General features: G+C 43.3%; 1 protein-coding gene across 1 annotated transcript in view; it reads right to left on the reverse strand.

The window, feature by feature from the left end:
• Window positions 1–511: 511 nt before the first annotated feature.
• Window positions 512–13354, reverse strand: part of CAPN8 (calpain 8) — a 50753-nt gene continuing 37910 nt past the window's right edge. Inside the window, exons 14-22 of the mRNA XM_026657670.1 lie at window positions 12590–12626; window positions 11834–11899; window positions 10854–10911; window positions 9853–9917; window positions 8175–8243; window positions 4320–4398; window positions 3471–3587; window positions 1569–1627; window positions 512–697 (exon numbers count right to left, since the gene is read on the reverse strand). Of these exons, the coding sequence (XP_026513455.1) occupies window positions 674–697; window positions 1569–1627; window positions 3471–3587; window positions 4320–4398; window positions 8175–8243; window positions 9853–9917; window positions 10854–10911; window positions 11834–11899; window positions 12590–12626 (574 nt within the window). The 3' untranslated portion in view covers window positions 512–673. The remainder of the gene's footprint in view (window positions 698–1568; window positions 1628–3470; window positions 3588–4319; window positions 4399–8174; window positions 8244–9852; window positions 9918–10853; window positions 10912–11833; window positions 11900–12589; window positions 12627–13354) is intronic.

Consider the following 13354-nt stretch of genomic DNA (forward strand, 5'->3'; position numbering starts at 1 on the left):
AAGGGCCTTCGGATTCCCTCCTCCTTCTCCTGCTCACTAAAACTCAAATGACAAATGCCATCCTCCTTGTTTATTCTCAATCTGGAAGAACCTCAAGTGTTATGTTATAAGAACCTAAATGGAATAGACTAAACCAGGTCACTAAACAAAGTCTTAGAGATGGGCCCAAACCAAACTCCTAGATTCAAATGCAGGATATGGGTGGATGCTTCAGAATCTGATACAAATTTTGTAGCTGACCCTTTCTATCCCTTTCTGTCCAGACCAGCTGTTTGGATCTGAACACTGCTGAATATTGGAGTGGAGCTGGAATTTGAATCTAAGTTATGCCCTTTAGGCCTATCTGTGGTAATTGTAATTCATGACATTTCAACATGACACAAAAATACTCCCCAGGCAGAAAAAAGAAAAGGTTTTTTGTTTGTTTGTTTTTTAAAGTATCATTGCAGTGTTTGTTTTCCAAATGGTAGGGAATCATTTTATTTTCATTTTGGCTTAAAATAAGTTGCTGGTGATTGAAACAGGATTTTTTTCTCCCTGTAAGAGGGGAGCATCAGATTGAGAATCACTCAGATACACAGGAAATAAATATCTTCCAAGTTTCCAGACATATGAAAATCACAACATGTTTGCAAGAGTCACGGGGATCTGTACTTAATTCAGATGCAACGGCTCAAACCAGTGTGCAGCACAGCCACTGTGGGAGGAAGAGAAAAAAGGAGTTAGACTGTCTGGAAGGTCCATTAAATGTCTTTAGTGGAACTAAATATGGGCCCTGAAAGGAAACTATGGATCCAAACACCACCGGACTTTGGGGAAGATTGGATCGGCATCTAATCTCTTTTATGGGGTGAACCAAAACCCACATATCCAATCGCTCTTGAACTTTGGGGAAGTTCAGACCTGGGAGCTGGCTTCAAACTTTGCAAATGGGCCTCTCTCTCGGGACAAGAGAATGCTACAAAAAGAGATGCATGATCTTTTTAAAAAACTCTTGGAGCCAGATTCCTCCCACATCTTAACAGGATATGATGAACTGCCACTGGAATCACAGTGGGGGACTCCCATTCATCCCTCCATTTGGATTTGCCCTGCAGAGGAAGGACTGGGCCTCATTACTTTTGCACAACTTTGATTTGAACAATGAAAACCCTCATAAAAAAAAAAAAAAAGACATGAAATCTTAGTTCACCCTCTGCCTGTGCAAGAATTGTTCCCTGCTGTGCATTTTCTAGTGCTTTGCTCCACTTTGAAAGACGAGAATGAAAATACCCATAAGGATATCATCTCCTAGACAAATGGAGGCATTCTGAATAAATTCTCTCACTGTATGTGTGATAAGTGTTCATTCTCTGGAAGAACAACTATTGGCTTAGGAAGGATTTTAGTAAGAGCTTTTTGTCTGAAAATCTCTCTTCCACTGTGGAATCTTCAGTAAGTCTCCTGTTTGAATCGCTATTACATTTGTTTATAAAGCTGATAATGGATTTCCTGAGGAAATATGTTTTAATTGTGACCAGTCATTGCAACAGTTTAACCATAGAGTAGTTTGATGTAACTAGCCTTACCTCAGCCAAAGAGAGCTGGATAACTCCATTCTTGTCTTTGTCTAGGAGCTGGAACATTTCTGAAGAACAAAAGAAGGGAAGAAATAAAATATAAGTAACACAGTGTCTGACAAAATATGGAGGCCTCCCACCGTGGCCTATTCAAATGTGGATTCAGGGGCAAATTCTGAGTCACAATTGGGTAGGAGCATTACAAACCATTTCCCTCCCTTCCTCTTAAGTATCATTCATAAGCCACTGCATGGGATAGCATATCAGGCGGGACCCACTATGACACATTCTGTGTTCAGAACAGGACAGCCACAAACCAGCCATTTCACATGATATGTAGGGATGCACCCATGAATGTGAGATCTGACCCAGGCCGAGATAAGGTAAAGTATATCACTAGTGTGAGATGTTTAGTGTGGGGGCAGAGCACTGGAAACATAGTGCATGTGATTATAAGTCATAGGAGGATTAAGAAAAGTGTTTCACCATCTTGGAAGAATCCCCAATGGTCAGTCAAATGGAACAGTTAACATTAGACTGCATTCATTCAAAAGAGTAAATGAGTTCTCCACTTTTGTCAGCCCATCTCTATTAGCAATCTACAAAAGAATCAGACTGTCCTTGATCTATTATTATACTGGGTGTTTCTTCAGAATTTACAAACGGAGGTTAGATGGCTCCTTTTCCTCTCTCCCATAATCCTATAGTACAACAATCCTAAGTGGCTGATTAGATACAAAATCTGATTTTATAGCCATACAAACCCATGAAACTCCTTCACTGCCCCCAAACAAAAGCATATTCTAGATTTCCACCGTCTTCTCAATGTGAACTTTGAGTTTATTTTTAATGAACCAAGCCTCGGTACAAGAGAATAATCTGCATCCTTGACCCTTTTACAGACAAAGAGCTTTGAACTGGTGCTGGGCAAACCTTAAAAGGGTTCAGAGGTTCATTTGAGATAAATGGCACCCAGAAATCATTTTAACAAGTTAGAGAAGTTGGTTTGGTTTCGGTTTGACTTTCAGGTGAAGATTTGGGCCAGTTCTTATTTTTATTGGAACAGCTTTCACCTTCCCCATTTTGAAGCTCTGCCATTCTCAGAACTCATTGGAGTTGCTAGATACAGTGTGGACTAGAGAACTGAGGGAAGGGCAGGCCATGGTGGAAAGCCTCCAGCCTGGATACATTTGGTTAGCTGAGCTAGGGATTCCTAACTCCTATTCCCAGTTCTGCCCAGTGGCTTGCTGGTTGGCTTGAGGCAAGTCTCTTAACCTCTCTGTGCCTTCCTTTCTTCACTTCTGAAATAGGGCTAATGAGGGTGCTGTGAAGATTAAAGAGTTATGGCTTGCAAAGGTCAGAGGGACAGATTTTTAAAGATATAAAGTGCCTAAAGATGCAGATAGGTGCCTAGTGAGATTTTTCAAGACAGCCTAGGCACCTAACTCCCATTGAAAACCCCACTAGGCACCCATCTACATCTTTAGGGACCCAGTACCTTTAAAAATGTGTCTGTAAGTGCTAATTTACAGCTAGATTGCACAAGCCCTTACTCATGTGGTTGAGTATTTACTAACACAAATAGTCTCATTGAAGCCAGTGACCTACTTGCATAAGTAGGAAATTCTTCCAGGGTGAGTAAGTGCTCCACAATCTAGTCCATGACTATTGTCGAGAAGAAAGATGATTAAGGTTTGGATCTGGACTGAATTCCCCCAGCTTTTGTCTGGGGCCTTCTCTATTGGTTTGCGAAGCAGAGCCAGTTTTGCTGGCTCCCTTACACTTCCACACAGTGCTCTGCACTCAGCACTCCAATTTAAACAAAAACACCAAGCACTGAACAAACCTCCCCTCCCCCCGCCCCCCAATGCTCAGCAGTTCTGCTCAGCAGCTGCGAAAGAAGGAACTTACTGAAGAGGGTCTCTAGGCGGATCATGCAGGCCACAAAGCCGTCAAAGTCAATGGTCATCTTGCTGCAGGCATAGCGGTGAGCAATGATGTTTTGCACCTTATTGTTGAGAGTGAAACCTGAAAGCACAGAAATCACTCAAGCAGCAGTTACGTACACTCTTTAACGCAGGTTGCACATGGAATTTTGCAGCTGCAGAAAGACGTGGCTGAAGGATTATGGGGTATTCCCCCTAGAAGGGTTGTTGGTCTCCATTATCTCTACTGTGTATTCTCCTTTCTATAGCCCATTATGCTATGGTGGAGACAGGCGGAATTCTCCTTCCCAAAGCCTTGACAAATTGCATATGTTCCACTTGTTCTGCAGAGTTCCTTAGCCCTATATTTCCGCGATAAGCACTTAATTAATAAGACTTACTGCACTCCTGGGGCCCCAGCCAAACAGCAGCAATTGCAGCAGAGTCTATTACCTACATAACACGCTGGCGTTGAGCTTTAGGGCTTGATTTAGGCTCATGTTAATGAGACGTCTGCTGGCCTAATCCAGAGCGCAGGGACCCAACCACAGAAAGTCCACCAAGAAAGAGTTTGCAGAGATACAAATCATCCACAGAAAAACTGCGCCTGCAGGGGGTCCAGAGCTGGCCAGCACCACCCCAGAAGTGGACAGTGTGGCCAGGGGATATATATATATATGGGGATCAGGAGGAGAGAGGCGAGTCAATGATGTCACCATGATTATGAGGCTAGGAGGCAGGAGGGATAGTGGACTAGTCAGAATACCTTAATATTTTCATTTTTTTAAAATACGGAATACCACATTAGGGCATCCTTTCTACACAGGATATTTACCTGCTTCCTTGAGGGCATTTCGCATCTCATGAGCATCTATGGTACCAGAATAGTCAGTATCCACTTTCTTATAGATCTCCTGCAGCAGAAGAAAGAGGAAGTATGGAGTCTGCCTTTAGCCTGTTAGGAGCCCTATCTGACTGGCTGGGAGATGCATTGCTACTGCCAGCCAATGCATCTTTTCTCTGAAAGTGTTAATGACTGAAGGAAAAATTTCAATTAGCTAATGGCAAACTGTGCCCTGGGAAACCATTCCCAGTGGTCTGGCAGCTTGCCTGTCGACATGTTGTGCTGTGGCAAATAGGCCCTTGAGGAATAGCCCTCTCATTTAGCAAACACTGTAATATGCAACTTCCATTTGGGTTAGCACTTCAAAAGAAACAACAGGCCGTTCTCACAGCCAATTGATCCGCTAGCCGGCTCTCGCTGAGTAATTAGAAACTATTCTGGCCTGCAGCTCAGAGGGGAAGCTGCGCTTGGGGCATGTTTTCATTTACACAGGCCATCTAATCATTGCATGCCGGTGATCAGCATGTATCCAACCTGTGAGGATCTGAGCACCTCCTCCTTGGCTTCAGTGGGAAAGGAGGGAGCTGTGCCCTTCATAGGAGCAGGCCTGTAATGGGACCATCCCAAAAGCTTATCTTCAAGGGGCACTGTCAAGTAGATTAGGTTCAAACTTTGGCCTTCTTTAAATGAACTCTGCAGAAAATCCTCTGGATATTAAATTCTCTATAAGAAAAAAAAATGCACTTTCATGGAGACTGTGACACTGCACCCCATATTCGTCATAGTAATATTATTATGATATAATTATGATGCATTTTGTACAAGATAAGTCATGTGAGGTGTGATTGGAAAAGTTATGATTTGCTGAATAATATTATCCTATATGTATGCATGTATCATTTTTGTATCTGAAGTTATGAATACAGTAACTCCTCACTTAAAGTCGGCTCGGTTAACAAAGTTTCGTTGTTATGTTGCTGATCAATTACAGAACATGCTTGTTTAAAGATGCGCAATGCTCCCTTATAACGTCGTTTGGCAGCAGCCTGCTTTGTCCACTGCTTGCAGAAAGAGCAACCCATTGGAGCTAGCTGGTGGGGGCTTGGAACCAGGGTGGACTGGCAGCCCCCCCCATCATCTCCCCGCTCCCCTAAGTTCCCTGTGCAGCAACTGCCCAGCAGGCTATCAATTGCCGGGCAGTTCAGATGTCCCTCCGCCCACTGCCATGTGCTGCTCCTGCCCTCTGCCTTGGAGCTGCTCCCAGAGACTCCTGCTTGCTGTGCAGGGGGGGGAAGGGGAAGAGGGGTGCTAATGTCAGGGTGTCCCCCTCCCCCCGCTCCTGCCTCCCCCAGCTCTACCTCATCTCCACAAAGCAGGGGGGACACACGACAGGGCTCAGGAGGGAGGGAGCTTGCTGGCAGCAGCTGCTGTTTCAACTTGCTGATCTACTTTAAAAGACAGTGTACTTAGGCCTGGTCCACACTAACCCCCCACTTCGAACTAAGGTACGCAAATTCAGCTACGTTAATAACGTAGCTGAATTCGAAGTACCTTAGTTCGAACTTACCGCGGGTCCACACGTGGCAGGCAGGCTCCCCCGTTGATGCCGCGTACTCCTCTCGCCGAGCTGGAATACCGGCGTCGACGGCGAGCACTTCCGGGATTGATCCCAGAAGATCGATTGCTTACCGCCGGACCCGGAGGTAAATGTAGACCTACCCTTAGAGTGGATCAGCATACTTAAAGGGGCAATGCGCGTCTCTCTCTCTCACACACACACAGTCTGTGTCTCTGTCTCTCTCTTCCATGCTGTCTCCCCTCCCTCCATTCATGCTGCCTTGTAGAGTGTTAGGCTACATTAACAACAATGTGTTAACCCTTGAGGGCTCAACCAAGTGCTAGCTCATCATTTAGCAGTAAGGTATTCCCTGGAAAATATCCCACCCTCTGTCTTAACCACCTCAACCAAGCTTCACAATCATCATTGCTATGTACAGTATTAAATTGTCTGTTTAAAACTTATACTGTGTATATGTGTGTGTGTGTGTGTGTGTGTATATATATATATATATATATATATATATATATATATATATATAAAATATAGTCTTTTGTCTGGAGAAAATTTTTTCTCTGGAACCTAACCTAATTCTTATGGGGAAATTGGATTTGCTTAACATCGTTTCGCTTAAAATAGCATTTTTCAGGAACATAACTACAACGTTAAGCGAGGAGTTACTGTATTGACTATGTATCTGTATTTCAAATGTAGTTACACCAGGGTGACACCCAATAGGCAAGATGCTTTCAGTCTAGATAGTGGGTGGGGAAGGGCCTATTCAGGTAATGGGCCATTAGGAAAAAACAATAAGCCTTAGGAAAAGCTTATCCATTACCTGGTGAGCCTCCCTGAGAACGCTCCAGACAGCCTGTAAGTAAAGGTTGCTATGACTCAGCAAGGTATGCAAGGGCCTGTGACCAGGCCATGTGACTCTGGACTCCAGCTTGGAATGTCCGTGTTTTTCCACAAACTGGTCTGGGAACCAAGCTTTGAAACAAAGGGTTCCCGCCATATGCTAAAGCTATATAAGGCAGGGAGTGACATCATCATTGTTCTTCACTCCCCACACAAGAGTACTCCTGGAAACACCTGGGGAACAAAGACTGAACTGGGGGAAGTGCTGGATCCAGGCTAAAGGGATTTCTAGCCTGTGTATGGAAACCTGAGAAACCCAAGCTGCAAAGCAAATGCAGCTTGTACCTTGAGAATCTGCCAGACTGCTGGTATCATCAGTCAGGGTGAGAAACTGCTAATTCATAGTCAATCTAACTAGTGTGTTAAACTTAGTTTGCTTTTTTGTTTATTTGCTAGGTAATCCGCTTTGATCTGTTTGCTATCCCTTATAACCACTTAAAATCCATCTTTTGTAGTTAATACATTTATTTTATGTTTTAATCTAAACCAGTGAGTTTGGCGTGAAGTGCGTGGGAATCTTTGCTCAGAGGGGCTGCTGCATTTCCTCTCCACATTGAGGGGGAGGCAAACAGGAAAATACATTCATACTGGTTGGGGTTTGGACCAGGGCAGGATGGTACAGCTCTGGTCTCCTAGGCTGGGAAGCTGGTGGATATTTTGGCTGTAGCCTCTCTATTGTTGGTTCATGCAGTGGCTGGTCAGAGAGCCTGCCTGTAACTGCAGCTGGGTGTGTCCATACCTGTGAATATGCTGGTGGAAGTGTAAGACCGGGAACATGTCTGCAGCTTGTCACAGCAGCACAGTGTGAGAGGGAGCGCAGGCTGGTGGGTCAGAGGGCTCAGTGGTACCCCAGATCCAGGGGGAACCCTTCACAGAGACATTTACAAAAAAACCCAAACAATACCTATTTTGGTCAGCCCTGCAAAAATAGAAGTGCCTTGTATTCTGCTGCAGCAGTTAACTAACAAACTCTATTCCAAAGAAGGTATTAGAGACCTTGGTGCACAAGTAATTATGTTACATAGCAAAACAACAGAGCCATGTTAATTTCAGCTGTATTAAAATATAAGAGGTGGGGATAAATCCATGTTTGCCTAGCAGGTAGGAATGAAATCACCAAGCGAAGGGAGTTGTTCAAGCTTCTGAGAAAGTGTTATAAAATATAGAGTGGTGGGCTGAGTTGGAAGAGGAATTGACTGTCTCTTTCTTTAAATCAGAAATGCATCTGAACTAGAGCCCTGATCAAAACTCCAAACATAAGGGGAAATTGGGACCTGTTTCTGACCTTGGTGGCTTGGACCCATCTCTGTTTAAATCTGTATTTCACAGAGCTAGCTGGGGGCAGGGAAACAATGAAATAAGTTAGTTACCAAATATTTTTGAATCTTCAGCCAAAGTATCTTGAATTCTACAAGTCCCAAGGTGCCAGTCCCGTCGGTCTGGGTATGTTAAGGCCCGGTTCAAATTCAGAATGGATCAGTTTCTACTCATATCAAAGAGGAAGAGTAACCAGCACTGATACAAATAAATGACCCATTGCAATGTAGTGTACTATTCATAGTAGTTTTCATTTGTAATCCACCCATTGGAGAGACACTTGCAGTTTTAAGTTTGCTTAGCTAAGGGTGTGCCAAGAATTCCTGGGCTATCTGCAGTACTGTATTGGATTGTTAAAAGGTACTACACCTATTAGATTACACTCCCATTTCATACACAGAGGAGTAACCCAATACTTAAAGCTCTTTTTTAATAGACAAAGTGATTGACCTTACATTGGACACTCAGAGGCTGCCCTGGTCTATGCTGATTACACCTGTGCTGAGCCAAGGTCATGATGGGTTCAGCTAACATGAACACCCAGTATGATGCTGTGGCCAAAAGAGCTTACAAGATTGTGGGTTGCATAAACAGGGGACTTTCCAGTTGGAGTAAAGAGGTTATTTTACCTCTGTATTTGGCACTGGTATGACCCCTGCTGGAATATTTTGTCCAGTTCTGGCCCCCATAATTCAAGAAGGATGTTGGTAAATTGGAGAGGATTCAGAGAAGAGCCATGAGAACGATTAAAGGATTAGAAAACCTGCTTTCTAGCAACAGACTCAAGTTGCTCAATCTGTTTATCTTAACAAAGTGAAGGTTAAAGGGTAACTTGATTACAGTCTACTTGGCTCTTCAATCTAGCAGAGAAAGGTATAACACAATCCAATGGCTGGAAGTTGAAGCCAGACAAATTCAGACTGGAAATAAGGCATACATTTTTAACAGTGACAGTAATTAACCATTGGAACAATTTACCAAGTGTTGTGGTGGATTCTCCATCACTGACCATTTTTAAATCAATTTTTTAAATCTTGCAGCTCCCATTGGCCGGGAATGGCGAAGCGCGGCCACTGGGAGCTGCGGGTGGCCGTGCCTGCGATCGGGTCAATGTAAACAAACCGTCTCGCGGCCCGCCAGCAGATTACCCTGACGGGCCGCGTGCGGGCCGCAGGTTGCCCACCACTGTCCTAACCCTAGTCCTCTGGCCATGTGAGGTTCATCTCCCACAGGAGGCATGCAATGGGACATGGGTATACAAAGCCTTTCCCCATCACATAGTTCTTCTGATCTTTCTCTGCACCTTTAGGGCTACACTGTGTAAAGGGAGAAGATAATATGGCCCTGCAGAAGGAAGTTCCCATTGTGTATAACAACCATCGCACAGCTACCAAGCACACTGGGTGTGTCTACCCTGAGCTCCCATTGCTGCACTAGGTGTATTCAGGCAGAATGCCCTTGCTGTGCTGCAGAGCAGACCAGCTATGTCTAAAGAAAACATTAACAGATGAGAGCCGCAAAGCAGGGGTGGTGAAGGTCTGGCCACGTAAGGGTTAACGTCTGTGCCACACTGTGCTGACAGAGCTACTTTTCTGAGTTTTATGCCTACAGCAAGTGAAGACAGATGCACTGGGAAAATGGGAAGTGTAAATCTAGCCTTATCTAGTCAAAATTCTTCGCCAGGGAGATCTAGGAACTTCAGAGAACAGTGAAGTGACATTTAAAGGATACATCTAAGAGACTGATCATCTCTCTGCAGGTATTTATGTTGAATCCATCACTTTTAATGTCTGCCCCTGAACAAAAAACAGTCAAATACTTTAGACAAATATTTTCTGCAGCCCACAGAAATACAGTCCACCCACAGTCAGCATCTGCTATTAGGGCAAATACACTTTCATTGCTACTAACCTTTCTCCCAACTTATTTAAAAAACAAAGTGAATATTTAGTACAGGCAAAAGGGTTTGGATTAAAAATACCGGAGAGGAAAGGCCCGTTTATCCACAGAACATATACAGTATGGGCAGTTGCAGTACAAGCTTTTCCCAAACTGCCCTGCCAAGGATCTATGCTGCAATCATTTAAAGAAAGAGAGAGCTTCTGTGTTTGCACTGAACAAAACCGATCCTTTTGTAATCAATGTAGATTACACAGAATACACTATAGTGAACTGGGTAGGGTGTATGTGCAGATGCCCTCTCCTGATAGAATTGGAGTTGCACATTCTGTCATAAATTCTGTACTGCTAATAGAGATTCTCCTTAGCTCATGTGGTAGAGGATTGTGCTTTTGGAGCAGGAGGAGCTGAGTTACATCTTTGTTGTCAATACAGGGTTCCAGGAGGCCATGCTGTGCCACACAGCAACACCTCTGGAGTCCTCCTTAGGCATGGATTTCAGACAAGTACCTGTACAGTTTGTTAGGCTGGATCCAAATGTAGAAACACACAGTGAGTGAGACCCAGTCACTTCTCCCAGGGTGAGCCCTGACCTCTCTATTCGAACTCCACATTCCAGTCCCATTATTTTGAAGTGACAGTTATCTTACAGAAACATTCATTACCCCGAACTGATCCCAGCAGTTTTCCTTTAACATTATTACTTGTTCACGTGCTATCAGAAATGGCCATGGCACAGAAATTCATTGTGAACCAAAGAGAGATCCTGTATGTCTTACTTGCAGCATCTGCCTACCAGCCTTGCTCAGTGTGAAACTTCTAACGTCACTTACTCTTTGTTAACACCCTATTCAGAACAGTTTGAAGTTCATTTGCAGTCATTTCACAGTCCTGGAAACAGAAAACAAACGTATTTCAGGTGATAACATGATAAACGTTTGGAACAAACCAACTGCATTCATTCACTGCAATACCCCTACAGACAACTCCACTTCTAATCCTTATCTTAAGGCATGGGACTCTAATGCTTGGCCTACACTACAGACCTTACAGCAACACAGCTGTACCGCTGCAGCTGCGCCACTATAAGGTATCTCAGGTACCACAGTGTGAGAACCCACTAAACGCGACGTGTCTACCAGCAACCACGGTCTCAGTTCCTCAACTAAAGAGATTCAGAAATGCATCCAGACTTATGGAAACTGAAAGGGAAGCAGCTGAAATTCACCCATCACAACTCAAACAAGCTTCTGTGGCTAAAAATGATGCTTTCGCACTTCAAATTGGCCCCAGGTATTTGCTCCTTAAGAGCAAATCCAATGTGACAGCTACAAGCTAGTTTATGCAGCAGAATCCTGCAGAGGCTAAGGTCTCCTATGCAGTAATTAGGAGAGAGTGCAATACTACCCTCCAGCTAACAGATTCCTGAGTCCAGCAACTTCTAACCAACAACCAGGAATATAGTGCTAATAGCCATTAGTACAACACTCCAAATTATGCACCAGCACCAGGCAGCTGACTCCCCAGATAATTTATATCCCCACATAGTAACATCCCTCACTTCCACCCTTCTTAAAGGGATGCTGCACCTTGAGAGAATCACATTCTGCACCAATAAGAGGAATAACGTAGTACAGCTGCTCTGTTGTAAGGTACATTAAATTGGACCAAAATGGTAGCTGTGAGTTAATAAAAGGGGAAATCCATTCTATTCTCCGGAAGACTAGATAAACAAGAGAATTGGTACTCAAGATAGTGAAATCTTAATACAGAGTTAGAAAACTATCTTTTTCTCTCTCTTTAAACCACTCACCTCTCCAGAAAGCTTCTGAAACAGGCTCTTGAACTCCTTATCTATGCCCTTGTCATCAACATGAGGCTAAAGGGAAGAGATAACCAATAATGTGGTTTATTATACTAGACACAGGTGCCAGGAAATGGGTGGGTGTGTTTGAAATTGCCAAACAAAATAATTTCCTAAATAAATGGTTTAATTCCATTTGGAAGACGAGGAGGGTTCCAGAGCTCGGGTTCAAGCCCAAGCCTGAATGTCTACACAGCAATTTTATAGCCCCACAGCCTGACCTAAGTCAGCTGACTTGAGCCAGCTGCAGATGTTTAACTGCTGTGTAGTAAGACTCTGATTGGAAAGGACTCTTGTGTTATCAAATTAAGATCACAAAATAGATGTGGAGAAAATTGTGTTGAGACTGTCTATAGCAATTATACAGTTCCTGGAGGTCTGCTTTTGAGATGTATTTTGAGATTATTCTTCTTTATGGAAAGGATCACACTATACCATGGTATTATATTGTCCTTGCATATATGTATTCTGAACTGATACACTATGGCTCAGTTACAGAATTGCATGGGCAAACTTTTGCACCAAAAATGCACATGGAACCTGTAAGCCAGATTGATAGGAAAAGGAGGTTTTCAATTACAGGGCTTCTTTACACGAGTATGGTTAAATACTCTGATATCAGCTCAAGCCAACAGCAACAAAATCCCAAATCAAATGTCTGCTTCCCCAAGAAGCTGTTCATTTAGACCTAACTATGGCATTTACCTCATATGGTTTTGCAGCCACTACATCACCAATTTCCCTGAGGAAAAAAAATAAAGAAATGACCAGTCTAGCATTGGCCTATAAAATACTTTACAAAGCAATGGATTCTTGTATAGCACTGCGGTCTCTAACATGATAACTTGAGCTTTTCTGTCTGCAATAATCCTACCTCAGCACACATAACACGACTACATTTTTAAATCCAGCACTGCTTCCATGTACACCAGATGACCTGTTCTCTTGCCGTGTATTCAGCCTCTCCAGCCTTTTCCTTCTATTGGCCACTTTGTATGATATTTACACTTGAAGACCATCTCCTCCCCCACACTTCTGATCCTTTCTCTGAAAACATCTGCTCAATGTGCAATGGCAGTCAAAAAAGCTAACAGAATATTAGGAACCACTAAGAAAGGGATAGATAATAAAACAGAAAATATCATAATACCACTATCTAAATCCATGGTATACCCACACCTTGAATACTGTGTGTAGTTCTTATCACCGCATCTCAAAAAAGATATATTGGAATTGGAACAGGTGGAGAAGGGCAACAAAAATAATTAAGGGTATGGAACAGCTTCTGTATAAAGAAAGATTTAAAAGACTGGGACTTTTCAGCTTGGAAAAGAGACAACTAATCGGGGATATGATAGAGGTCTATAAAATTGTTATTTACTTTCTCCACACCACTCATGAAGTGTTATTTACTCCTTCACATAACCCAAAAACCAGGGTTACCCAATGAAATTAATAGGCAGCAGGTTT

Source organism: Terrapene carolina, unplaced genomic scaffold, assembly GCF_002925995.2.
Source record: "Terrapene carolina triunguis isolate 2854851 unplaced genomic scaffold, T_m_triunguis-2.0 Scaffold262, whole genome shotgun sequence".
NCBI lineage: Eukaryota > Metazoa > Chordata > Testudines > Emydidae > Terrapene > Terrapene triunguis.